At 27.6% G+C, this 27,508-nt stretch overlaps 1 protein-coding gene across 9 annotated transcripts in view; it reads left to right on the top strand.

Annotated features, from left to right (window-relative positions):
* Positions 1-27,508, top strand: part of LOC119670526 (protein phosphatase 1 regulatory subunit 12A) — a 76,951-nt gene that overhangs the window by 9,973 nt on the left and 39,470 nt on the right. For 8 of the 9 annotated variants that reach the window (XM_038080806.1, XM_038080808.1, XM_038080807.1 and 5 more), the window contains 7 exons: positions 22,814-22,926; positions 23,073-23,373; positions 25,015-25,268; positions 25,341-25,438; positions 25,952-26,098; positions 26,712-26,837; positions 26,916-27,012. In XM_038080806.1, coding sequence (XP_037936734.1) covers positions 22,814-22,926; positions 23,073-23,373; positions 25,015-25,268; positions 25,341-25,438; positions 25,952-26,098; positions 26,712-26,837; positions 26,916-27,012 — 1,136 coding nt within the window. The remainder of the gene's footprint in view (positions 1-22,813; positions 22,927-23,072; positions 23,374-25,014; positions 25,269-25,340; positions 25,439-25,951; positions 26,099-26,711; positions 26,838-26,915; positions 27,013-27,508) is intronic. The other variant, XM_038080809.1, reaches the window with a different exon arrangement.

Genomic DNA, 27,508 nt, shown 5'->3' on the forward strand with positions numbered 1-27,508 from the left:
TTTTTTAAAAAAATACTTACACTTTAAGAAAAGCGTTTTACGGAAAAACCCAATATTTTGTAGAGTAATAGAATTTTAAATCTAATCAAAACAATAATTTATTTCAACGTTAAAAAGCGACATAAAATTCTAAAATTAATATGTTATCTTTGACAAATTTTATTAACCATAAAATGACTCTTGATGATATCAGTTAGATTCAGCAAAATAGGCAATGTAACATTTAACTTAACTTGTTCTGGTAATATCTTATCATATCGGGCTCTTCCCTACTTATTTCAATATTAATTACTGTTTATAAGTTTAGAACAGGGCTGTCCAGATGAGATGCAATCGCGGGCCAATACAAATCACTACACATATTGGAGGGCCGCAAAACCAAATACATACATTCATAGTTGTTTTCGACAAAAATAAAAATACGGTTATATTGTTATATTTATTTTTATAAATTTATTAATTTAAATTCATTTATTTAGTATACCATAAAAATAAAATAATGTGGTTTTACCAGTACATCAAAAGAAAATTTGCATAATTGTGGTAGATTAATAACATGTCGCGGTTCACACAAAAATTAGCTGCGGACCGTACTTTGGACAGCCCTGGTTTAGAAGATTAATTTAGAAATTTTACTTAATTACAGTGATTTTCAAATTGTTAGTAAGATTTTTTTTGTTACTAAGATTCATCATTCACGTGGAAAGTACTTCTCTCCATAATATGTTATTTTCTCGTCCTCCAATAATTTATTATTGCTTGAAATTAACGTTAAGGTTTGTCGAAATTGACTAACCGAGTAGGTTAGTTCTACAAGTAGTGACTTAAAACCTATTAGTAGTGACTAAATACCTATTAGTAGTGACTTAATAGGTGTAAAAGTACTAACCAAAATTGCTGTAATGCTTGTTAGTTGTTATGTAGATTATAATTTATTTATATAATAATGAAAAGATTACTAAATTTAATTGTTAGTGAAATAGTATATATTTATCTAATTAATTTTTAAAATGTTATTTTATAGAGTGGATTCAAAAAGTGGTGAACTACAACAACAACAAAAAAAGTTTTTTTTTTATATTATTTTAATTAATTGAATTTTTGGCAGACCATACAGTCATAAAGTTATTTTATTAAAATTTTCTAAGTAGAAAAATTGTTTATATTGTAAAAACAAAAACAGTTTAAATGCAGAAGATATTCATATACAATAATATTTATTTAAAAAAATATAAATAAACTAAAATACAAATAAAATTTATTTTAAACTAAATTTCATTCATAAAGATAAAGATATTTTTTCATTAGTCACACCTGAAACTGAAATTCAAAGTCATCGCTCAGTTCAGTTTGTCGTTTTCCATGTAAAATTTGAACAAAATAATTTCTTTGACTCTGTTGTGTCGCTGAGGTTGCTCTTGCTCTGTTCTGTTCTTTTCTGTTCGGTTTGGTTCGGAACTGTCATATGTGGAGATCAACGCCAACATTAACCTCCAAACCATGGACATGGTCAGATGGAGCTTAAATCAAATTTATTATTAATTTAAGAAAATCTAAATAAATAAACATAAGGATTTGTCCATCATTTATGATAAAAATTTATATATAAATTATTTTTTATATATAAAATAATTTTGAGATTTATTTATAATACCTTTTGTTTGCAACACTTTGATAATAATTTAAAATTGTTAATAAAAGATTGAATTTAAGTACGTTTTTCATTTATGCTAAATGAACTAAATATAATTTGCATCATTTTTGCCTAATGGCAAAATTGTTAGCTTTAAAATTAAAATTTGTTGTTGTTGCTATTGTAGTTGCTGTTAGATGTCGTTACTATGTCCAAAAAGATAGGCAACGGTGCTCACCGATTCAATTGTGTCTATCTAAAATTCTGCCCTGTCCTGTTGTCTTGCATGCGTAAAAAATTATACTAGATGCAACCATAATTATTTTCAACGTTTATTGACGTGTTTTCTAACCTTGGCCCGGTTTAAGAATTTTTTAATTTTTTTACTTGAGCACTAAATCATCAGAAATGTGCTAAGGAAAATTCAACTCAAACGTTGTTAATCGTACATGAGATTTTTCGCTCATGAGATTCAGATTTCATCGATTTAATTTTTGTTTAATTTTTTTGTTTTTTAAATTTGTGCATTTTGTCGTTTGAAGTTGATTTCTGTCATAAAATTATTATGCTGATTTATTTAATTTGATTAAGACACTAATTTATTTGCATATTAATAAAATGATAATCGTTGTTTTAATGTGCAAAAATTACTTGTTAATTTCAGGCAAAGTAATTTGCTTTAGATTGCAATTTTAAGTGGAAAGCTTTTAAGTGAAACGCCTTTATTATTTTAGGCACTTATATTTAATTTACCTTTAATTTCCTATACAGAAATTATTTAATTTGTTTGCATTCAAAATGAATTTCAGTAAAAGTATACTTGATGAGATGATGTAAAATAATTTTTATGATATTTACTGTAGGTGAAATGATAATTTAATAAAAAGAATTAAATAGTGATTGCTAAGAATATATTGTTAGTATATTGTATATAAAAAAGTAAATTAAATAAAATAACAATATAGATGAATACTTTATTCAATCTGTAGAAAAATATTTCACGGATATTTTTGACCTTAAACTAATCTTTCAACGTGTCGTCTTAGAAACGCCCTGAAAAATAAAATTTTTTTTTTATATTTTGCACTAATATACTCTGCATCACATGATATCAGAGCTCACTTTGTACATAAGTGAGCTTTGGTGCACAAGCCTGTCACTGCAACCTAACCTAATCCAAGTTTGTATATTTTTATAAAGGAAAAAATTGATACGAGTATGTAGAAAAATTCGAGAATTATAGTCCTATTAGCAAGGATTCGCAAAATTAATATGAAAAAAATGGAATTTTAGTTGCAAAAATTACTTTACTCTATTTTAATCTTCCATAATTTCGATACACTTATTCGCATGATTCTGTAATTTATCTATCTCATCTATGTAGTGGATTTCCCGAAAGTTTGCAAGATACCTCTCAATAATCATTATAGGAAACTGCTTTCATCGTTCGGTTGGTGACAATCGTTTTCCAACGTTTTAACTTCAATACACTTATTCCAACTATCATCTAATTTATCAATCTCATCTATGTAGTGGATTTCCCGAAAGTTTGCAAAATACCTCTCAATAATCATAATAGAAAACTGCTTTCATCGTTCGGTTGGTGACAATCGTTTTCTACTAAAGAATTTTTTAGGATGTGATAAAATAAATAGGAGTTTTTTTAACACAACTCGTATTTTAATTCACTAATTTTAGTGGTTAGTCTTGGTTTTTCAAACGCTGGTTAGTGGATTGACTTGATGAAAAATGTTTAGGAAACCAGTCTTTTTTTCCATGAACTTTTGCATCGAATTGGTGGAAATGATTGCAATAAAAATTATACAAATCTCTTCTTAAAACCGACCTAAAACTTGACGTAAAATATAACTCATAAAGCTAATTGTGCTTCATCAAATGTCTAGGATCTTCTATGAAAGTTCTTTGGATTGTTTACGAACTTTTCTGAATTATATCTATTTTAGCAAAAATTTCTGGTGTTGACGTAGTTTTTAATATTCTTCAAGTATATTGTGTTTAAGGCTTGTACGAATACTTAACAAATCAGTCCAATTATAAGCCTAATGTATTTATTATTTTGGTGTTAATTTCCATTGTCTTTATATATTTTCCTACAAAGAATTTAATTACTTCAAGATATTTAATTCTTTTCATTCCTAAGAAGTACTCTAATGCGGCAAATTCAAATGGATTGTAAGCAAAGAATAAATTGATATATGTAGTTAAAATTTTAGATAAATTCCTATGAAAGAGATGGTGCTTTATAAATTTATTAAAAACTAATATATGTATACATATTTTAAAAAATGAAAATGTGTATATAGTGAGGTTTTGTTACGAAATTATTAAAAATAATGAAACTTTCATTGACAATTTTCTTTTGCCTTCACATTTTTGTGTTAGCTTTATGAAATTATTTTTTTCTTAATATCTATATGGATACTCCACTTTTAAATACGTTGAATTAGTACCGACTTTACAGTTGAAACCCTTTTTTAAAGATTATAATATCTCCATGACACTACCATGGAATATCACTAAAGGTTTTTCCACGTAGTAAATTGAAAGTAATTTATAAATAATATATCGATTGTTGTTAAGTTCCAAGGCTCTGGTTTTTTGTGCTATATTTTCAGTCATTCAATTTTTGATAATGTTCTATTTTATTCGAAGGTTTGTACTTATAATATGAAAACTTTATTTGGAGCTGCAGTTGCTTATATTAACTTGTAACCAATTTTGTTTCATAAAACCATTATAATCTGAATAAAATGCATTTTATTGGTTGATCTATATGACATTTGATTCAACTATATGACATATTTTAATTTTAAACAACGAAGTTAGTTACATACACGTGCGTTTTGTGTTTAAAGTAACCGGAATTGTAACATAACACACAAAAAATCAACAATCAATCGAAATTTATTCTGTCGACGAATATATAACTGCTTTTTGCGCCTTTTTGATGTCTAGTCTTACTAAACATATTAAATCGCATTTACTATGTTATATGTGTCGGTATAGCTAGTGCTCAAGTCTCATATTACCTATCTTAATTCATTAAAAATTTAAAAATTATTGAGAGACTCCATCTGTTACTTTCGTTTTTCTCCCAGACGATAATACACTCAAATGACTGACAAAATATTGAATTTAGTTTAAAATATTTTATTTATTACTTAATATTTAATTTTATTTTAATATTTCGTTTTTGCAAAAGGTCTTCCTAAACTGTAACGTAAAATTAGCTTCAATGAAATTTTTTAATAAGCGAAAATTTGTCTGCTTTCAATCTAAGGATAAATAATTGAAATACATTTGTTATATTTCATCAAATTAATGACGACAGAGCTTTAAAATATATAGATCAGTAGGCGGGCGCAGAAATAGGCAAATGATATATATCATAAGTTGGCAACAGTTGCTTGGCATCTTTCGTTCAACATTTTTATGTTGCCAACACAAACTATCGTCTTTAGTTCAGCGCATGTTTTTTTTTAATTTTTTTTTGTTTTAGTATCAGCCATTAATATCTGTTTCGATATTTTAAGTATTAAACATAAAATTTAAAATTTTAATTAATATGACAGATGTAACTTATAAGCATGGGTATTTTAATTTCGATCAACTAATAGAAAAGTATTAGTTCTGCGACATCATTTTTATTTTCAATTTGTGAATATGAAATATTTAAATTAGTATGCACGTGTAGATAGTTTTTACTATAAAAAAATTTAATTTTATTATATTAATAAATAATTAATTAAATTTTATTGTGTTAATAATTTTCACTTAAAGGATTATTAAAAATTATTACAGAGTATGAAATTGGTAGTTATCATTGTGTATAATAAACTAAAAGAAGCAAGTGTAAATGTTAATATATGACATGTTTGTATCTCTGTGTGTATTTTATCCAAGGTTCATACAGTTTAAATGTTTTTACTCTAAGTTATTTAAAAAAATATTTCTAATAATATAAGAGCTCCTTCACAGTGAAAACTATTTAATCCATACTCACCAGTTTAACTTTAGGGGAAATCGTAAATCTATTGATACAGTAAATCGATTGTTACACAAAATAAGATTTGTCTTTGAAAACGAAAAATCATGTTCTTAGCGTTGATCACTTCTTTGTTAAAATATAATATTACTGGTTTATTCATAAAATAAGGAATTTATTGTCTTCCAATATGCAGCAAGTGTTATAAACCTTTTCGCAATTAAAGTAGTGTTTCATCGGCAATTACACTAAATAGCGTTGCAATATCGCAGACAGTTAATGTCAGCTATTTAAAAATTCAATTACAATATTAAAATAGCTTGGACAAAAGTCCAAGAAAAAATTTCAAGGTGTTAAGCTGCATTGGTCTTTTAACACCAATTTCTTTTATACTTAGAGTATAAAGTTCTCGTAAATCAATTTTGATATATAGTCTTTTAACTATATGACAACGCAAGTGTTTCAAATATTAATATTCTCCAAAGAATTCAGTCAACTATATTAATAGTGATCACAGAAGTGCCATCGTATAAAAAAAAGAACACATCCACAAAAAACTTCTATAGTTAAATCAGAATTCGCAAAAATGCGTATATAAACATCCACTCTTTATCCAGAAATCTTGCTTCTACGAGTAGCTAGACCGCCTTGCCACATAAGTCAAAACTAAACTTACCTTATTAGTTATTCTTATTGCCGTTAGTACTCTTTTTGTTGTCCTCTACTTTAACCTCTTTTGTCTGCATTATGTTGAGGCTAGTTGAGTCAGTGCACCTGAGCACTTTTACTTTAACTGCGAGGTTTCTTGAAAACCCCTCTTTGCGCCTTGACTAGATTATTGTTTATCACTTTATCAGATTAAGCAATAATTGACCTCACATCTGCATACCTCCCCGAGAAGCCTGTAACCATTCTGAGATTTGATAACGCGGTGTTGGTAAGTCTGTCAGATTTCGCAAACAATTTCAGGGCTCTATCCTTTATGTATTTTTTGATGGAATCAATCTTGAGGTCCCTGAGGATGTCATCCGTCCTAATATACCATGAAACTTTGAAAAGTCTTCTCAGAGCCTGGCTTTGTGCAATTTCTATCTGGTGAATAGTAGTAGTATTTGAAGCTTTGCTAAACGCTACACAACCATATAGAAGTGACGGACGAATTATTTGGTTATATATCAGTTTACTGTTCTTAGCATTGAGATTTTCATTTCTTAATAGCGGTTGGAGGTAATGAAGAATTTTGGCACAGCTAATTCTTTTCAGTTGAACATGTTTAAGCCATATAATCCTTAAATAAACTATTAATAGCTCATATACCTTTTTGGTCCATAAAATAAGAATTATTTATTACTCAATTTAATTATTCAAAGTAAAAATCTGCTAGGAAGAAATCCTCAACTAGAGAAAACCAGTCAATGACATAATAAATGTTTGATAGTTTCTTTCCTGTTATAACGGATAAGGCGTTTTAAAGATATGGGAATTATTTATATTTTGCTTTTTCGAAGTCATGGTTAGTGCAGGTATAGTGGTTGATTTACGATATCAGTGTGGTCAGTATTCATTCTATAATAATATAATACACATTTTCGTTGAAAATTATTAAAAATTTGATTTCTCCAAACCATTTTGCCTAAAGTTTTATATTTTTAAAATTATTTTGAGTCAAGGGCCCGCTTAATGCACTTCCGCGAATGTCTCTTATGGAAAAGCTTATATATTTTCATTTAAACAAAAGTGCTCTTGTTTAAGTTAAAAATATGATCTGTTATTGAAAAAACACTTTTGAAGATTGCGAAATTTATTGCAAATTTAAATTTACTTTGTTCTCAGCGCCTACGCTATTTTATTGTAAATTTAAATATATTTTTTTATATTTATTATATAAAATTCTTTTCAATTTCATAGACATAAAAAAATTCCATTGATATGGTTTCTTTTTGTTATTTTGTATAATTTTAAAATTCTTTTATGACTAATTTTTCAAACTTTTTTGGAACATTTTCATATTCTTAATAATGCTATTCATACCCAAACATAATTCGAATACCATTATTGATACGCTATGATACAATATATATATACACCATTAATGGATTATATAGAATTATTAAATAATAGTTGTCATTGTTAATAACTTAAATACCCTGCACACTTTTGAGAATAAGTTCGTTCAAATATTTGTACTGAGGTAAAAGGAACGATGGAAACCATACAAATTAGCCATATATATACTCGTATGTATATAGGTCATTTTGATTACCTAAAGTTATTCTCCTGTATATATCCCATTTCAATTCAATTCTACAATTAGCTAAATTAATTAGATCAAATTTTGCATAGAAACTTTTTTGTGAAGTCAACAAGTTTAATTTAAATAGATACATGTTTTAAAATTATGTATTGATGTTCCGTAACTTAACTGACCAAGAAATACACTTATAGCTATACAAAGAACTATAGCTGTTATAATAACGTTTGCATACCAGCAGGATAATGATAGCGCGAATAATTCTAATTGATCTTCTCGTAACAGAAATAAGAATATTAAATAAATGTTAATTTTTTTGTTGGCGTGTTTTATGACGAAAAGAAACTATTTAAAAGTTAGAATGGTTTGAATAGATATGAAAAGACAACAACAAAAATTGAAGTTAATATATTGAAATTCTTGTTGTTTTTTTCATTTCTATTCGAATCGTTCTAATAAGAATATTATGTTCTAATAATATTAGCTAACTATATTACAAGTAGGAAGGTCGGAAGAAATGGAACCTGGATAGTCAAATATATCTGCCTTTGATAATGTAGAACGAGATAGTAAATTACTGCCTTACGTAGATACTTACTTTTTACGTAGATACTTACTTTCTACGTAGATACGCTACTCTCTATTATTCTTGCAAACGAACTTTAAATAAATGCATTTCCAAATACTATATAACTATTTAAAATTAAAAAAAAATGGGGTGATAAAAAATTTATTAATCTGGATTATTGAGGTTATGATTTTTTTTTGTTGTTGTAAGAGATATAACGATGAAAAAATACGTTTAGAAAACGGATTTTTAAGAGAATAATGAATAAGAAAAGACTCGACGGATAATTGCACCTTTACCAAAGCAGAATCATATTTTCTTTGAGTGCGAAGGATAATTCCGATTTAGGAAGCAAGTTGATCACGCAGTGAAAAAATGATTGAAAAATGATTGAAAAATGATTGAAAAATTATTAAAAAATTATTGAAAAATATAAGAATTTAGAGGCTTCCAGCAAACTATATAAAAATATTGCTGAAGACTCAAAAGCCAAATTTGAAAGCGAAAAAGAATAGATAGTAAAATTTAACCAAGTCGCTGTTATGTCATTGACAGCATAAGCGCGATTTTTACCTCTATTTTGAGATAAAATAAGAGTTTTTGCAATGCTGATTGATAGCTGTATATAGATCTGCATTACGACGTTAACTGTAGTGTAAATACTGTATTTTTCATCTTAAAAAAATTAAAAATTTTTATATGACAACCTAAATAATAATAATATAGATAATATATAAATAATATAGATAATGTAAAAAGTTTTAGAACATTTTCAATCAGTTTTCATTGAATCGTTATTATTAATCTAATTAAAAATAGCTTTCTGAAGAGCTTGATTACAATTTTAATATTTCTTACTTTAAGTAAGTCTCGATTATTTTTATAACATTATTAATTGAAAAACATTTAAAAATTTTAATTAAATAATAATTGATAAAACAATTAAATATATTACAATACAATATAAAACCGTTTAAATTCTCTAATACTTGTGTATATCAAACGGCAGCACTGTTACTTCTACTAATTGCATAAATTAATGATGACTTAAAAGGAATTTAAGATACAAAATACCAACAACCAATAACTTTAAATATTTTTGTGTTTATATTTAATTTTAAATATAAATACAAAAAAACAAAAAAAAAAACTCAGTAGCTACATCACTTGCATTGCTAATGAACGCATCCATGCGGCTCGTCTGACCCCCTCTCTGTAATTGTTTACCATATTTACTCTCAACTGAATATATTAAGAATTAGCAAATCAAACAACTATAGTTTAAGTAATTGTGTAACTCACTGTTGAGTTTTGTTCTTATAAGGAATTGAATAGTTCCACGCACTCTGCTCTTCTCTTCAACTGGCGACTAAGCCAAGTCAATTTTTATGTCCACAAGTGCAAAAAGTCAATTTAAAACACAAATTATTTAAGGAAAACTTGCGTAGAAAATGCGTGCCAAGCATTTTATTTATGTTGACAAATATCTTTCAGTTTATTTTTTTTTTTTGTTAATAAATACTTTTGTTTGTTTAACTTTTATTTTTATATACACGATTATATCAATTTACATTTCAAGCAATCTAATGTCACATTTCATGAACTTTGCTCTTTTGCCATTCATTTGAATGGATTTACGAATATTTATTCCACACTCCATTAAAGCCATGACTTATTTGTTGGTTGATTTACGTATATTCCAGGTTATATCGATTATTTTCAGAGTGTGCTAGTTGTGTCATTCACTACGAGTAGATGATGGGAAATACAAGTAATCGTGAATTAGTAAATATACATATTCTTTGAAAAATGTTTGACCTTTCCAATGTCTAATGATTTTTATATTACATTACATCATCATCGAATTATTAAAGACTTAATATTTACATAACACTAATAAGTATCTACTCATCGATATAAATACTTTGAGGGTTTACATCGGTTTTAGTGAACATTATCTTTGGAATTCTATTTGTTTAAGGGGTTCTGTTCATCAACAGATAACGGTCCTTAAGTTATAACCTCATTGCAACGAGCATTCCGAATGATTGCTATTTAGCATACGTTCGCAGGTCTGGTTGGATAACCATTCATTGCTTACTCAAGCAGGCAAAATGACAAATTTTCAATCATTTATAGCTGATTGAAGAATTGAGCATTTGACAATAAAATATTACTGGTTTGGAAATATATAATGCTATAAGCATTTCGTATAATAGTACTTACAATCTGGTACTGCCTTTTTTTTTTGCAGTAGGTAAAAACCATCCAAAGCCATATTGTGAGACTTGAACCCACTAAAATCAGTTAGGAATGAATGGAGAAGATTTCCACAGCAATGTGGAAATTTCATTCCAGTAGACGGAAAGAGAGAAGAAGAGAAGAAGAGAGTAGATAGGTTTAATACCTAGCAGGCTATGTTCATTTAAGCCAGAAAGCATGGGCATATTTTAGAAGTGTTTAAGTAGTGATTTCGATATATAATGAAGCGAAATTTCAGATTTACTTTTATAACCTTCATGCTGTACACATGGAGGTACCTAGAATATTTATATACAGCTGTGCAGACAGCATATTACCTTTGCAATACACATAAATAACTAAAGCGATAATTAATTAATATAATTATTAATTTGAGTATTCATTTTTTAATATTGTTTTTATGATATATTCTTTTAATAAAATAATATATTGTATTAAGAAGCTGAAATGACATATGCGCCCATTGTCTGTATACAAACTAATTAGGTCTGTTCAATACGTTCAATGTAAAATTCTAATCTTATCTAATAATTCGTTTACGAAAACAACATCACAAACTATATCACAATATATACTATTTATTATAATAAGTTTTAAAATTTAATTTGCATATTCTATACGACATGTTAAGGTTATTATGAGTACAGCTTTTTACGTGTACAGAGTTTTTTTGACTCCTTGATAATTGGTTGCTATGGAAGATAAAACCGCTTCCAATACTACACGTTTTTTTCTTGCAGTGTTAAATCACTTCTCAAATTTATGGCATTTAGAAACATCACCTCTGCACATATGTGTGGTGTTTAAAAAATTTTATCCAACATAGACACTATTACAAACTTAGAGCAAATTATTATTAAACTCTATTTTTTAGAGTTCACAGTAGATGTTTTTATATCATCCGCTCTAAACTCGATACACTTTTCTTAATGTTACTATAACATTTTAAACACTACATTGAGGCAAGATGTTTAAAATATGCATTAACCATTGCAGTATATCATCTCTTCATTTGAATATAATTTTTTTTCCTACTTTTAACTTCAAAAACAAAAATTAACTAATTGTTAGTTTCTGTTAAGATACGTGTCTAGATCTGATTAATAAGAAGAATGTTAAATAAATTCGAAATTCAATTCATAACTGTCGGGTTAAGTTGATATTTTATTTTAATGAAACAGATCTTCCTACCTTTGCGAATGGAAAGTTTTTCCGTAATTAAGTTATTCAGTTCACTTGTTTCCAGTTGCATGTTGCATAGTATGCTGTAGTTATTATGTGGTTCTTTTCGAGGTAGTTAATTAATAATAAGTCCTTACTAATAATTAAAAAAAAAACACTCTAGCCATGACTATTCCAACCGAAAGTACAATCCTCGTCTTTTCGGAGTTGTTCCACCCTTTTCAACCTTAGCATAGCATAATATACTGGTATTTTGATTAAATATGTTAGGTCTTCAAATATTTCCTAAAATATTTCCTATTACTAAAAGTTGGACGATGAAATAAATTATTAAATATGATTTTGAAATTGAAAACATGTAATAAGCTTTAAATTTTAAAGGCTATAAATTAGAGCATTGTTTATATAATTTAAATAATGCTTTTGTCGGGAAGTATTAATTTTATTTTATTGAACTGAAAAATATTAAAAACTTTTGTATGGAAATCTTTCATTCTGCACTGCCAGTTTTTTCTTTTCAGTTTTTTACATAAAAATTATTTATAGTTTATTAGAAAAAAATAATATATTAATTTAATTTGAATCTAAATCAAAAAGCTATGTATAATAGTAGTGCCAAAAAAGTAATTATCCGTTACTTTGTATTCGTTACTCAAGAAATACCGGAGTAACGAATACAAACTTTTTATTGTATTCGTTACTTTTACTCATTTTACCAATGAGTAGTATTCGTTTTACCTACTCTTTTGAGTACTTGGTAACGATTACTTTCAACAGCTGTTTTCGCGGTTTAATAACAACTACTTTATTCAAAAATTTTGTTCGTTTTCAAATTTATTAAAAATGTGTGAAAATATTAATAATAAAAAAAGTGAAATTTGGATTCATTTTGAACCAGTAGGAAGTGAAAAAGCTAAATGCAGATTATGTGGAACAAACTATTCAATAAAAGGTGGTTCTACTTCAAATTTGAGAAAGCATTTAAACATTAAGCATCCCACGGTCCTAAGCGCCGTTAATCGGAATCGTGAAGTAACGAAACCGCAGTAACGAAAGCGCAGTAACGAAAGCGCAGTAACGAATACTGAGTAACTAATACTGAGTAACGAATACTGAGTAACGAATACATACTCGAAAAGTAACGGGTAGGTACGAATACCCAAAAGTAACGAAGTTTGGCACCACTAATGTATAAGCTTTTATAATTATTTTTTTTAATATTTAGTTTTTTTAAATTATTATTGTCTAATTTTGTAAAAAATTTATTATTTTATGTTGCCTATTAGAAGTTGTATTAGAAGAGAATATTGCAATGTTGATTTTGAATTTATATTTAAATCAAAATCAATTTGGCAATTTCAAAATTTCGTATTTAAAAATAAAAATAAAAATTAAATTTCTATAAAATCAGTTATGCCTTGAAATTGCGGAAAAAATCTGGACGTCTGCCAATTAATTAATTTTAAAAGAATTAAACGACTGACCTCCCACGTATTTGTAGGGGCATAGCTTTTAGATACGCAAAATTAATCTTTAAAAAGGAGAAATTTAAAGAACCTTAAACAAAATACCAAAAATATTTCAATTCTTAAAATTTTAATGCCAAAGATAAAAATTTGAAATTTAAATATAAAACTTTTTTTTTACATTAAATATTTTATATATAAATTAATTTCATTGTAAATATATTGAATATTATATTTTTTAAAACAACTGCAATGACTTAAGTTATAAGTGATTCTATTGCTGTCGGTAGAGATATGTGGTCTATTTAATGAAATATATATATATATATTTGTTTTTAATTTTAGTTTGAAAGTGAAATTCCTTTATTTACTTGCGACAGCAATTTGCTATATACACTGGCAAGTAACAATAATATCGCTGTAAAGTGTAAAGCAAGTGTCGAATCTGAAAGTGTTTATCTGTTGCTATTTATTCTCGTCTATGTAAGAATAGAAACTATTAGCGCAAGTTTAATCAAATAAAGTGTTATTCACCCCGTCACTCAAGCCAAGCGGACGGAAAGTAACACTGAAAATAGTTGCTGCACAAATGTAAACAAATAATGAACTTAAATAAAAATATTTTTTTTTATATAAAAAAAAATATTGCATTAATTTAGAATGAAATGCCATAAAAGATATTTTAATTTTTTAATAGGAAAAATTAAATTTATTTTAATAAAAAATATCGCGCATACGCCCTGACGACTTGCCTATTAGCTTTGAAATATGTAATCAATTCTTTTGAATTTTGATTTATTTTTATAATTTTCACAAGAAATCGCGCAAGCTCAACCAGAAAACAGTTACCATAAAAAACATAAAAATTGCTTTTTTAATTTAATTCATAAACTGAGTAATTTTCTTGTATTGCGAAGTAAGGCAGCGCAGGCAGGCAGGCAGGTATTGCAGGTGCTTTACGGTTTATGATTCCGTTGGGTTGCTAACCTTTAAAAATAATCCGCAACACATATTTTTTTATTTTTTTTTTACTAACTGTTAAAACAATAATATTTTTAATTTCAATATATAATAATTTTGTGCTCTGTGGCGCAAAAATAACATTTATTTAAAGCCAGAAAAAAATTGTAGTAAAATGTTAATGCCAAAAAAAAAATCAGTTGTGTGAATAACTTGGTTGGCTTTTATAGGTTATCTAAAAACCAAGAAAAATAATAATAATAAAAATGTAAATAAGTTCAAAGTATTTTTTGTGTAATTTTATATACTTTTCATAATGTTTATCTACTGAACTAACTTAACCTTCAAAGGTTATGTGTCACTCATTTAAGAATTTATTAGTTAAAGTAGCAATTATTAAAAAAAATTTTAAATATATTTCTTTTGCTATTTTCGTACTTTAACAAATTATTTCAAATAAATTGTTTGCTTTTTACCCTATAATCTTTGATCTTAAAGAGGGAAAAGTCTGAGATTTTTATTTTTATTCCTGTATTATTATTTATTTGTATTTTTAACTTAATGTTCATTGCAAAAGAAGCAACTAGGCACTTTTAAAATATTAGCTATTAACAATCTTAATCAAATTGTATGGACGTGATTGGTATTCACTTTAAATCTATTAATTAATAGTAATTTTGTCATTTATTTAGAATTAAACTATGTCAAATTAAAAGTTAGGAGAGTTCGAATAGAAATGAAAAGACAGCAACAAAAATGTTAGTTCATTTATTGCAATTTGGTTGATCATACAAAAAATTAACTAAAATTTTTATTGTCTTTTCATTTCTATTCGAACCCTTCTAACTTTTAATTAGTTTCTTTTCGTCATAAGACGCGTAACTTTTAACAAAAAAGAAAAAATAATAATTCAAATTAATTTTCTCCACTGCCAACAAAAATTATTAAAACTTATTTTATTTTACAAAATTTTCAATTTTAAAATTGAAACTAAAATAAATTTAGTTTCAAAGGCTAATACTCCTTACTTACTTACTTACTTAGTTGGCCATTGCAGACGTGAGTCGTCTTTGGTCGCGTCGAGTAGCCTCCGCCAGCCCGATTAGTTGCTTTCTGACGCCAGTTGGTAGTACCGAACGCCTCCAAATCGTTGGTCATCTGGTCTTTCCACAGAAGATGCGGACGTCCTCTATCGCGTTTTCCACCTGCGGGTACCGAATCAAATACCTTTCTAGCCGCAGCATTTTCTTCCATTCGCACGACATGACCAAGCCAGTGTAGCCGCTGAATTTTTATGCGCTTAACTATGTCAATGTCGCGGTATAGCTCATACAGCATTTCGTTTCATCTAATTCGATACTCGTCTAATTCGATACGCCTTCTGTACCATACAGCAGAACAGGCATGATTGGAGATTTGTAGAGCGTGATTTTTGTTTGTCGAAGGAGGGCTTTATTTTTCAATTGCTTACTTAGCCCGAAGTAACATTTGTTGGCAAAAATGATTCGTCATTTTTGGTGTTTAAGCTGTTTCCTAAATAAACAGAGTCTTTCACAACTTCGAATTTATAATGGTCAACAGTGACGTAGGTCCCAAGACGTTTGACAGAAATTTGTTTGTTGACAGATAGTACTTTGTTTTGTCCGCATTTACCACAAGACCCATTTTCTTTGCTTGTTTTTCTAAATTGGAAAAAGGCTAAAAGGCTAACTATTTTATTAAAAAAAATTAAAATTTATAAAATATTTATTTAGATGATTTAGTTACTAATTTTTTTCTAAATCAATACTCTATTTTAAAGCAAAGATATTTAATTTCATGATTGTTTACTATTTACTTAAATAAATTTTCAGATTAAAAATGTATATATGTATATAAGTGACGTGTCAAATATGTATGTTGTATTATTTTGAATAGGCGCTTCAGAAAATTGTAAACAAAATCTAGAACTTTGCTAATTAAGAATATATATTCAATAATAAAAATTCACAAAAACTCATTTTAATAACAACAAATTAAATATAAGTGTTATTAATATAAACATTATATATATTGTGTATAATGCAGGTTTTAAAATTTACTTGGGTTTTGGGTTTGTGTACAACATCATTGGTTTCTGATAGAACAACTCATTTTAAATACCCTTTAGGAATTACGTCTTTCGTCCGACATCTTTTTTAGTTTTTCATAATTGTGTTGAATCTAGACTGAAAAAAAATGTTTTATCTATCAAATGAAATTCTTGTACTATATATTTCTGTACAGCATCATTGTTTTTTGACACAACAACTAGTTTTAGTCGACCGTCACGATCTTCATCCTTCGTCCGATATATTTGTAAGCTTTTGACAATTCTGTGGAGCTTTTCTATCGAGAAAAAACTCTGTAGATCACATGACGATCTTGTAGGTATTGTAGGCACCTGACTTTATGTAGGTTTGGCAATGTTCAAAATGTAAATAGTAACTGACCCTGTGTTCTGATTATAACATAGAGATATTATTATTATTTTAGAAATATTATTATTATTATTATAGAAATATTATTATTATAGAAATATTATTATTATAGAAATATTATTATTATTATAGAAATATTATTATTAATGTAGAAATATTTTTATTATTATAGAAATATTATTATTATTATAGAAATATTATTATTATTATAGAAATATTATTATTATAAAAATATTATTAATATAGAAATATTATTATTTATATAAAAATATAGATTTTGAAATATAGAATATTGATTGTGTTTGATTCTACTGATTATTTGATAATTGTGTGAAGCTTTTCTTTCGACAAAAAACTCTGTAGATCACATGACGATCTTGTGTTGTAGGCATATAGGTTTGTCAATATTCAAAATAAAAAATAATGACTGACCCTGTGTTCTGATTATAATATAGTAATATTATTATTATTATAAAAATATTATTATTATTATAAAAATATTATTATTATTATAAAAATATTATTAATATAGAAATATTATTATTATTATAGAAATATAGTTTCTGAAATATAGAATACTGACTGTGTTTGATTCTACAGATTATTATATGTGATCAAAAGAACATACAAAACATCTTATGAAATGAAGTGCATTATATTTATTTTGTAAGCTACGTATTACTAGTATAAAAAATTAGCTTCAGAAAGCAAAGATTTTTTATACTTCGAATTGTTTGCTAGTGAGGCTTTGTTATAGATTGCAGAATATTTCCTTTTGATTTAATACTATAAGACTTCTGATATTTCTGATAATATGTGGTAGTACGGCTTTATCGCAGATAGCAAAAAATATTTTTTTGGTTTAATAATATAAAATTTCTCTAACAGAGAATACAAGTAGCAGATACTGTTAAGCAGATACTGTTAAGCAGATACTTTTGCTACACAGATTTTCTAATTAAACTTCAAAGTTTGCAACCACTTTTTTATTTTCTCATTTATATTTTACTGCTTAAAATGATTTCTAGATTGAAATATTAAACTAAACTGCAATTGAAAAACTTGTTTTAATGCAATTTTACACTTGGAAAAATAAGTTAAATATAAGTTTTCCCATAAGCACAATTCAATGCTTTTAATATTTGCTAGTAAGTTTATAAGATACATTTGCTTGCCCTTTTCCGCGAGTATTTGTAAATAAATACTTTTCTTAAATATTATTTTTTTTTTTGAATTTTATTGCTGGAGGATTTGATTCATTGATTTCGATTGCGCTACTTAATTTACATTTAAACAAAAACTAGAAATATAGTTTCAGAAGTATTGAAATATTGACTGATTTTATTATCTCGCCTATGAAAACATTTTAAAAATAGAAATTACATCTCAATTCTGTTTGTTGAATACTCTTGGTGCAATTTTATTTCTGGTGCAGAAAATAAACTTTTTGCTTTATTGTTTTACATCATTTCACTTGAGTGCTTTTCAGGTTATTATTTTCTTATATATATTTTTTTTATTATTGTATTATTTTGCATAACATTTTTAGAGTTTTTATTGCTTTTCGTTTTGCAAAATAACTTAATTCCATGTGCATTCGAAACAAGACTAAACAATAATTATTGCAGATGCAAGGCATTCGACGGCTCGATCGATTTGTATTCAATTTCAAAATTCTGTTTTGATAAGTTTTGATGACCCACTTCGATTTACATGCAAATTTGATTTTATGGTCTTGCAGTTCTTACTCTTTATCCTTTTCTGAAATTTCATGAAAAAATATTTAATTTTTTTGCATTTAAATTTAATTGGTTTCCTAATGTTTTTGAAGATATTTAATCGAATATTGTTCTTATTTATGCGAAATGCTGACGTAGGCCGTCTGAGTTGTTCACTGTTTAAGTTGATTTTTATTATTTATTTGCGGGTTTGCCAAAGTATTACGATTTTCTGCAAATAATACAAAAAATGCAAAAAATACTCCTGTGGTGCTACGACGTACTCTCGTAATAAATCCGTGCAACTTGAGTCAAGGCACTACCAACGGATTATGTGCATTTCATATGCTTTTATTACTGCATGTTGATTGTGTATTTAATCTGATTTCTAAACAATTCTTTATTTTTATTTTTTTATTTGTTTTATTTTTATATATGCAGATCATAAATAATTTTACGATTTCACGAATGTGGAGCGTTGGGGCTAATACTCAGATTTTTGTCGACACTGTTTTATAAAAATTTGTTTGTTTACATTTTGAATTTACCCAATTTTTTGCACAATCGTGTTTAGTTTTGTATTTCCTTGTAAACTGAATTTTTATGTCAAACCAAATATGTTTTATTAATTTTTATTTATCTGTGTGTCTGCCTGCCTGTATTATTGATTCATGTATGCCAAATGCATAAACAAATTTTATAAAATGAAATTTTAATTATGAAACATAATTTCTTCACTCGAATTCGAGTTTCGCAATGTATTTCAAATAATACAGATTTCCTTTTCCTAAAAGCATTTTTTCTTTTTAAATTTGTATTTCATTAGTAATAGCTTTGCAAATAGAAATATATATTGAATTGATATTGAATTTAAAATTATGGAAATTTCAAATTTAATTGGAATGTGATGATAAATATATATTAGTTGCAAAATAAAAAAAAATAAAAAAAGTGGTGCGAAATACCGTTGAAAACTCATGTTTAAACATTAGATGCAAACGTTAAGTGATAAGATCAATATCGGTATTCCATGTATTTGTAGACTCCACAAAAAGCGAATTGTACTTTCGATATATTAGAGTAGTTTTACAATATTGTGTACCATGTGATAATGACAATTTATTTAAAGTGTCATTACAAAGATATTTTTTTCATTTTAGTGCGCTTAATCGATATCACATGTATTTTTAGATTTATCCTTTAGTGTGCACATTTCAGACATGTAAATTTGTATAAAATTATTAAATAAAGCACAAAAAAAATCATTCATAATTTAAAATTTATGTCACCACCTTTAAAGAGGGTGCAATGTTATCATTATTTGAACTTGTATCGAGTGCAATACTACTATACCAGCTTTCAACGATATGGCGGTAAATAAAAACCGGGTTCAAAAAATTTGAGCTACATTTTGTTTTTTATAATATTTCGGCATAATTATTCAAAACTCGAGGGGAGCCTTAAATCCTTAGAGGACGCGTCGCAGGTGGCGGATAGCGATTGTTTTCCAGATATGGGTGGTAAGAGGGAAATGAAATACCTCCCGAGAACCAAACAGGCTGGCGATGGAAAACTTCGATATCAAATCCCTGACATAAGCTGATTAAAGTATACCTCTTTGTTCCAGGTTATGCTCGGCGCTGCATACTTAGTGGACAGGAGGTTGCAGAAGAGAAGGCGGCGGAGGAATCGAACAACGACGGCCCTCACAGTTTAAAAGCAAGTTACTGTCCGGGGAAAGCAATCCTTGAGCTCATCAATCATAGAATCACTGTTTTCACTGAATTTAAACGTTAACGGAATATCCAGGGGTAGCCATAATTTTATGTAAAATCCTTTTACCACGGCAACAAGCACAACGGTTTTGGAGGTGCAAAGTTCAAGTCACAAAACATTGATGAATGAAACCGAAACGATACGAAGAAACCAAAATTGGAGAGGTTTAGGAAGAAAAGAAGAGTTATATATCTGAACATGGAATGTGCGAACATTAAATTAATGTGGAAAGCTGGAACAACTACGAAGAATTCGTAAACAGTTTAATGTTGAAATATTGGCAATACAAGAAAGTCGTTGGAACGGATATGGTCAACTATCAGACAATGAAAGTCTCTTTTTATACTCCGGCAAAGAAAAAGGAGATATCCACCAAAGCGGAGTTGGTTTTCTTATGTCCTCAAATATTGCTTGCAAACTGGAATTGCATCCTATCAGCGACAGATTGATAATACTAAAACCAAAAACTCGAGCTTGACGAATGGTCATTATTAATTGTTATGCACCAACTTAAACGTAAACAGATGACGTTTATAACACACCAAAGAAAGAGATATTGTCATCTACTTGGAGATGTGAACGCCAAAATCGAAGAAAATAACGCCGGTTCTGAAAAAGTAATGGGAAAGTATGAAAGTGGTACACAAAATGATACTGGGTAGAGTTTTCTTGAGCTATGCTCTTCGCCTCTTGTAGGCGAAACATTATATATTCAAAAACCAGTTCATAAGATAACTTGGGTATTTCCAAACGGATCTGTGAAAAACCAAATACATCACATTATAATTAACAGAAAGTGGAGGTCGTAGCTCCCAGATGTAAGAACCAAAAGGGGAGCAGATATTGGAAGCGACCATTACCTCGTACGAGCAAACTTTAGAATAAAATTGGCAGCCGTCAAGAAGATCGCAAACAAAAGACCGCGAAAAATCAACTTAAGCAAACTAAAAGACCTCCAGCATGCAATTCAATTTACCTGAAGTCCAAGAGCCGCCTACGAAACTTCGAGAAGTACAAATAAGAAAATGTACATCAAAATGTAAACGATATGGGAAAGTTGGCTTTAAATATGTAAATGTAAACTTAAGACAGGAATATAAGATAATATATAATAAATGTAAAGATATAGAACAAATAATGACATAAGAAACTTAAGGATATAAGAAAAGTAAGGATATACAATATGTAATAATAGAAAATTATTAAAAAATATATAAATGAAATGAAATTTATGAAGAATCAATAAACTCTTAGAAACACGAAACACGTCTAATAAAAAGTAGAACTAATAAAACGTTAAAACCACGTGCAATCAATATTCATATATAAATATGGAAAGCTCCAATTATTATTCCTTTTAAAAGAGGTCATTTTTAACTAAATTTATTTAATATATTATACAGATCCCATTATTAATGGCTTAGCGCCAGCTTAGCATACTTGACTACCGTATATTTTAAGATCACATTTTCATATATATTTCGCTATTAACTATTTATTTAAATAAATATTTTTGAATTTTAATTTTTAAGTTTTTTAAAAATAATTGAAATGTTCGAGTTATTGTCGTATGTTTTATTCTTATCATTTTGTGTGTTTTTTTTTCATTTAATTTAAAAAGTTTTTTTTGCATGTCAAACATTTATCAGTTCCAATTATAAATGAATCTCTTGGAATAAATTATGAATCAATAATACACGTTTTACATACAAATCGATAAAATATTCAAATAATAAATTATGAAAAATTTGCTCTAAATTCTATTTCTGAGTTTCAGTATTTATTTATTTATTTGTTTTTTTTTTCGTTCGTTTTGTTTCGTTATCAAAAGAATTCTTATTCATTTCATTAAAACTTAAAACCGTTATCAATGCAAACCACAAACTAAGCAAAAAAAGAACAACGCTAAAAATGTTAACAGAAAATTTTATCTCTCTGACTAGATACAATAGCGCTGAGTATTTTTCAAAAATTTATTTATTATTTTATTATTATTATTTTTTTTTTTTGAAATTGTTTAAAAGAAAGAGGAAGGCATTGAAGCGTTTCGACAATTTGTATACAATTTTTTTTCGTAGATATCAGCAAAAATATTATAAAGCATGATATCATCGTCTTCAACGGAAATCCATACGCATAAAAAATTTTTAAACTACAAAACTAATGTTTACATGCACAATCTGCTATTTTTTTCTTTTTTTTTTTTTGTATTTTCTTCATTTTGCAATTCACAGTAGTTCATGTAAACAAATTTTTTTTGAAAAACTTGCCTTAGAGATACAAAATTTATAAATTTCTTTATTGTATTAATTGTGCAATCAAGTGAAATTCCAAAGCATTCTGATAGGCGTTTATAAGGGTTCGTCTATTTGTAGTTCACAAGCTATAAAAGCAAAATTTTGCCAAACTGCATTAACTATTTTAAGTTATAGAAATGTACGATGTACTATTTTAAATAAAAACCAAAAATTTAAAAGCCTTAGATAAATAAAAAAAAATAAATTATAAATAAATTTGTAATTCTCTTTTTAGGCCTGCATCGATGATAATTTAGAAATGGTTGAGTTTCTTGTTGAACATGGCGCAGACATCAATCGACAAGACAATGAAGGTTGGACTCCGTTACATGCAACAGCCTCATGCGGGTAAGTTGTGTAAATTAATTCAAGCATTGAATTTCTTTATGCTTTTTAAATGTTAAATGTAATTAACTTGAATTTAATTTTTTATTTTCTAAATTTCCCATTAATAAATTTACTCGTTTTTATTTCTTATATTTAACTTTAAAAAGCTTTGTAAGCATAGCACGTTATTTGGTGGAACATGGTGCCGAAGTTGCTGCTGTCAATAGTGACGGCGATTTAGCCGTTGACTTGGCTGTTGACATACAACACTTGCCAATGATGGATTTCATGCAGAAAATGGTTACTGAACTCAATATCGATTGTGAGAAAGCGCGAAAAGCCGAAGAACAATTAATGCTCAATGATGCCAAAAAGTGGTTGAGAAGTGATGCCTCCGAAGTAGATCGACCACATCCAAAAACTGGTGCAACAGCGCTGCATGTAGCTGCAGCAAAAGGTTATACAAAGGTAACCGCCGTTTTGTTTTTATTATTACAAAATCTTCAAATAATATTGGAGCTAATCAAAACTTCGAGCATTTTGATTAATGTTAAAGTAAACTTGTGTTTAAACACAGCCAGTCTCTTGAATATGCTTAAACACCATATTTCCAAACAGTATTTGCAGTAAGATGTATTTATGTATGAAAATGCACAAGTATATTTGAGCTATTAAAATTGTAGGTTTCGATTATATTGCACTAATTATTTTATTCATTACTAATAAAATAAGGGCGTACCCAGAACTTGAAGAAGGCGTATTTATGTCCAAAATACTTAGGCAGATTTTTGAATTCAAGTATTGTGATGTTCGAACACATTAAAACAATAATTTTTACTTATAATTATTGATAAATATGCGAATATCCAGAACTCTTAAAGGGTAGGGCGATGGGGGTTAAACGCATTTACATAATACAACCAGCAGCTCGATCATTTTCGAATATGGCAATCTTCAAACACATTGATGTAATAAAATATTACTTCATATTATTGATGAATATAAGCCTAAATAAAAGTCAAAAAAGGGAGGAAGTGTTGATTGAGAAGTGAGGGGTAGATAAGGTTACTTTGCGTATGGACGGTCATATACATATTTCTATGAATAACATTTAACATTAAACCTCAATAATTTACAAAACTGTAATAATTTTATATAGATTTATATTGAGACTATAATCGTAATCCTATAGGTGGCAATATTATTCCCAGTATGGAATTCTGTAAAACACGTTGGAATAATATCTATGTAAGTCCAAATTCAAGACTTCAAATTTAGACCGATTGTTATTGATATTAAATGTCAGCAATTTCTTCTTAAATGTCACATAGTTAATGGATTAGTAAATTTTCCTCAACACATTACATTTATCGATCCATCATTGCAAGCCAGCCTTCCTTACTAATGTAGGCATACAGTGCGACACTATTATGTAGCTTTACAGAAATCCTGACTTCTGGCTCTTAGGTAAAAATACAACTACTAAGGACAGCAAAAACTGTTTAAAACATATACATGCTTACTTACTTATCACTACATATATATAAAATGCGACGATTGATCTGTCCTATTAAAATGATCAAATCAAAAGATATTTAATATATTAAAAAGTCGTATGTGATTTAAGTTATTCAAATGAAATGCTTAAGATATTCGACGTTTTTTAAATATTGAAAATAAACCCTCTCCAACGCATACCATTTTTTCTTACTCGCACCACATATACTTACGAGGTTAAACCTAATCCTTAAGCTTTAAACTTACAAAAGTATAAATCTATTTTTGTTAGTTTTTCAAGCTTCGGTGTTTTTAATCCTTTATACATTACGGTGATGCTTATATAAAACAAATAAAATAAATAAAATGTTTGTTTTATTTTTATATATTTAATTGTTTATGTAACCATTTATACATAATATGTAAAAGGATATTTCAATAGTTATGTTTGTTCTTTATTATAATATAATAGAGCAGGGCTGTCCGATGAGATGCAATCGCGGGCTAATACCAATCATTGATATGGCCCGCGGGTCATGCTTTGTAGAGTAGTAGAGTACTTTAATGATTTGTTTCAGTTTTGTAAAATTGCTTAAATTTTATTTTAAATAGGTTCTAGGACTACTCTTAGCTGGTAGGGCTAATGTCGATAAACAAGATAATGATGGTTGGACACCGTTACATGCGGCATCGCACTGGGGTCAAAAGGAGGCTGCTGAAATGCTTGTCGATGCTATGGCGGATATAGATATGCGAAACTATGCAGGTCAGACATGCATTGATGTGGCAGAACGTAAAATGGTTAAATTCCTTGAGGAACTGCGTGCAAGTAAACGAATAAAACGTCGTCCATCTAGTCAAATCAGGTTAAACTGTTTGCAAATAATCTGTGAATTACATATAATTTAATATTTTTTGTTTTTGAAAATATTATATAGAATCTCAGATACAATAGAAAATCACATTGACAATGCGCCAACAAAGATAATACGCGTTGAAGTCAAAAATGAGCTTGCGATGAAGGAACAGCCTAATGGTAAGTTGATTTTTAAATATATTTTATTTAATTAAATTTTTTTTACATACTATATGCGCAAAATTCTTTTTAATTAAATATTTATTCTCTTCTTCTGAATGTTTATAAACGTTTCACATATGCGTGACATACATTTCGTTTCATTTTGTTTTCTAAATTAAAATAAAATTAGGTTCTCATGCGCGTTAATTTCTATAACAAAATGTAGTCTTTTTTTATTACATTATTAAAATATTTTTAGTTTAATTTTAATTGTTGTTGGTCCCTTAGTTAGATTCATTGAAATGTTTAATTTCTACTGCCATTTTGTGCATTTTTATCTTAATTATGTATATATAATAGACACTCTTTTGTACACTTCATCAAATGATATATATAATCTAAAACAATTCCTTCAACGTTTGTTTTCTTGTAAATTTTGTGCTCTCTCAAAACCTTACATATTGTTATGGTGATGTCATGCCTTGGGTTATTGTTACATATCCTTAACACTCATTGTCTTATACACTGCAGTAACAGGCGTTTCCGAAACATTGCAAACAATAAATGATGAACAAGATCAGCATAATTTATCGCGTATATCCGAATGTGAAGAAACTGACTCCGATCTCACCGACTCAACAGAAAGCTCACATTCAACAAGTCTTTCCGAACCTGAAGGTATTTTTAACTTGAAACAAAAAAAATTTGTTAAAATTTTAGTTATTGTTTTGTTAGTAAATGTTAAGTTCCGTTTATAATGTTTATGTATTTTTTTTTTGTTTTTAAATAAACAACAATAAATAATTTGACTTTTTTATTGCTAAAGAGAATTCGAATATTGTTTTGCGAATAATTAAAATATAAAATTAATTATAATAGTTTTAATGAATTAAGAAGTATTTAACTGATTTATAGAACTAATTTGAAGTATATATTTTATAAAAAAATCTTCCAAGTTTTCTGAACAGTAATTTTTAAAATACGAATATATCAAATCCGTACGCAGTTTTATTTAACTCTTGAACAGATTTTGGTTATATGCTACTAGAGACCGATAATCATGCTATTTAGTTAAACTAATATTTTTAAGTATTGATAAGATGGTACAAATCCTCATTTTTATTATCGTATTTCTTTATGAACATTTTTCTTTGTATGTGCTAAAAAAAACTCCAGGACTACTTCTTTGCTTAATGTGCTATTAAACCCTGTTTACTTAATTATTTTTTTAGTTATAAATTATAAATTTTTTATAATTATTTCATTTAATATGAAAAAATTCTTTTAATAGATGAAAAACCGAAGTTAGTAGCAGATTCATTTAAACCAGCTGATCAAAGTTCTGAAGAGGAAGCACCATGGAGACGTAATAGTTTCGTGCGTTTACGTTTGCAAAATGAAACACCAGTTAAAAATCGTAAGAATTGCATTGTTTTATAAAAATTTCTTTCTTAATTGATTCCTCTAACATAATTTTATCTTATTTATCTCACAGAAGTTCCTGATAAAGAAATTAGTAAAGTAAATAACACAACAGAGTCATCGTCATCTGACGTCATATTGCGACGCACTCAAAGCTTCGAGAATGACAAGTGAGTAAAAATGTTATTGTTTTATGACTTGTTAGGTATATTATTTAACGCATTTATCATTTTTAAATATTTGTGAAAATATTTATTTATATTATTATTATCATTTTCAATACTGTGTTTGTGTCATGCTTTTGCGATTGGAAGGCAAATAATGGGACTGCATTGTTGTTTTTTTTTGTTGCTTTTACATTATTTATTCTTTTTATTATTGCTTTTATTCATTTAAAAATATTATGAATGAAGGGTATTTTATGGTATATTTTATAAAATTAAATTGATATATTTTTATATCAAAAACGGATTACTTATATAATAAAATGATGCAAAAATATTTGTACTAAGTGAAGTTATAAATATTATTTTATACAATTTTTTTTTTCATATAGGTTAGGTTAGAGCCATGATCTTAAGACTTTAAGGTTTATTGGACTATTATGTAGTCATATAAAAGTGGGGAGGTTTTAAAGCTATTTCATATCTTAATAAAGTTTAAAAT

Source organism: Teleopsis dalmanni, chromosome 1 (assembly GCF_002237135.1).
Source record: "Teleopsis dalmanni isolate 2A chromosome 1, ASM223713v2, whole genome shotgun sequence".
Taxonomy (NCBI): domain Eukaryota; kingdom Metazoa; phylum Arthropoda; class Insecta; order Diptera; family Diopsidae; genus Teleopsis; species Teleopsis dalmanni.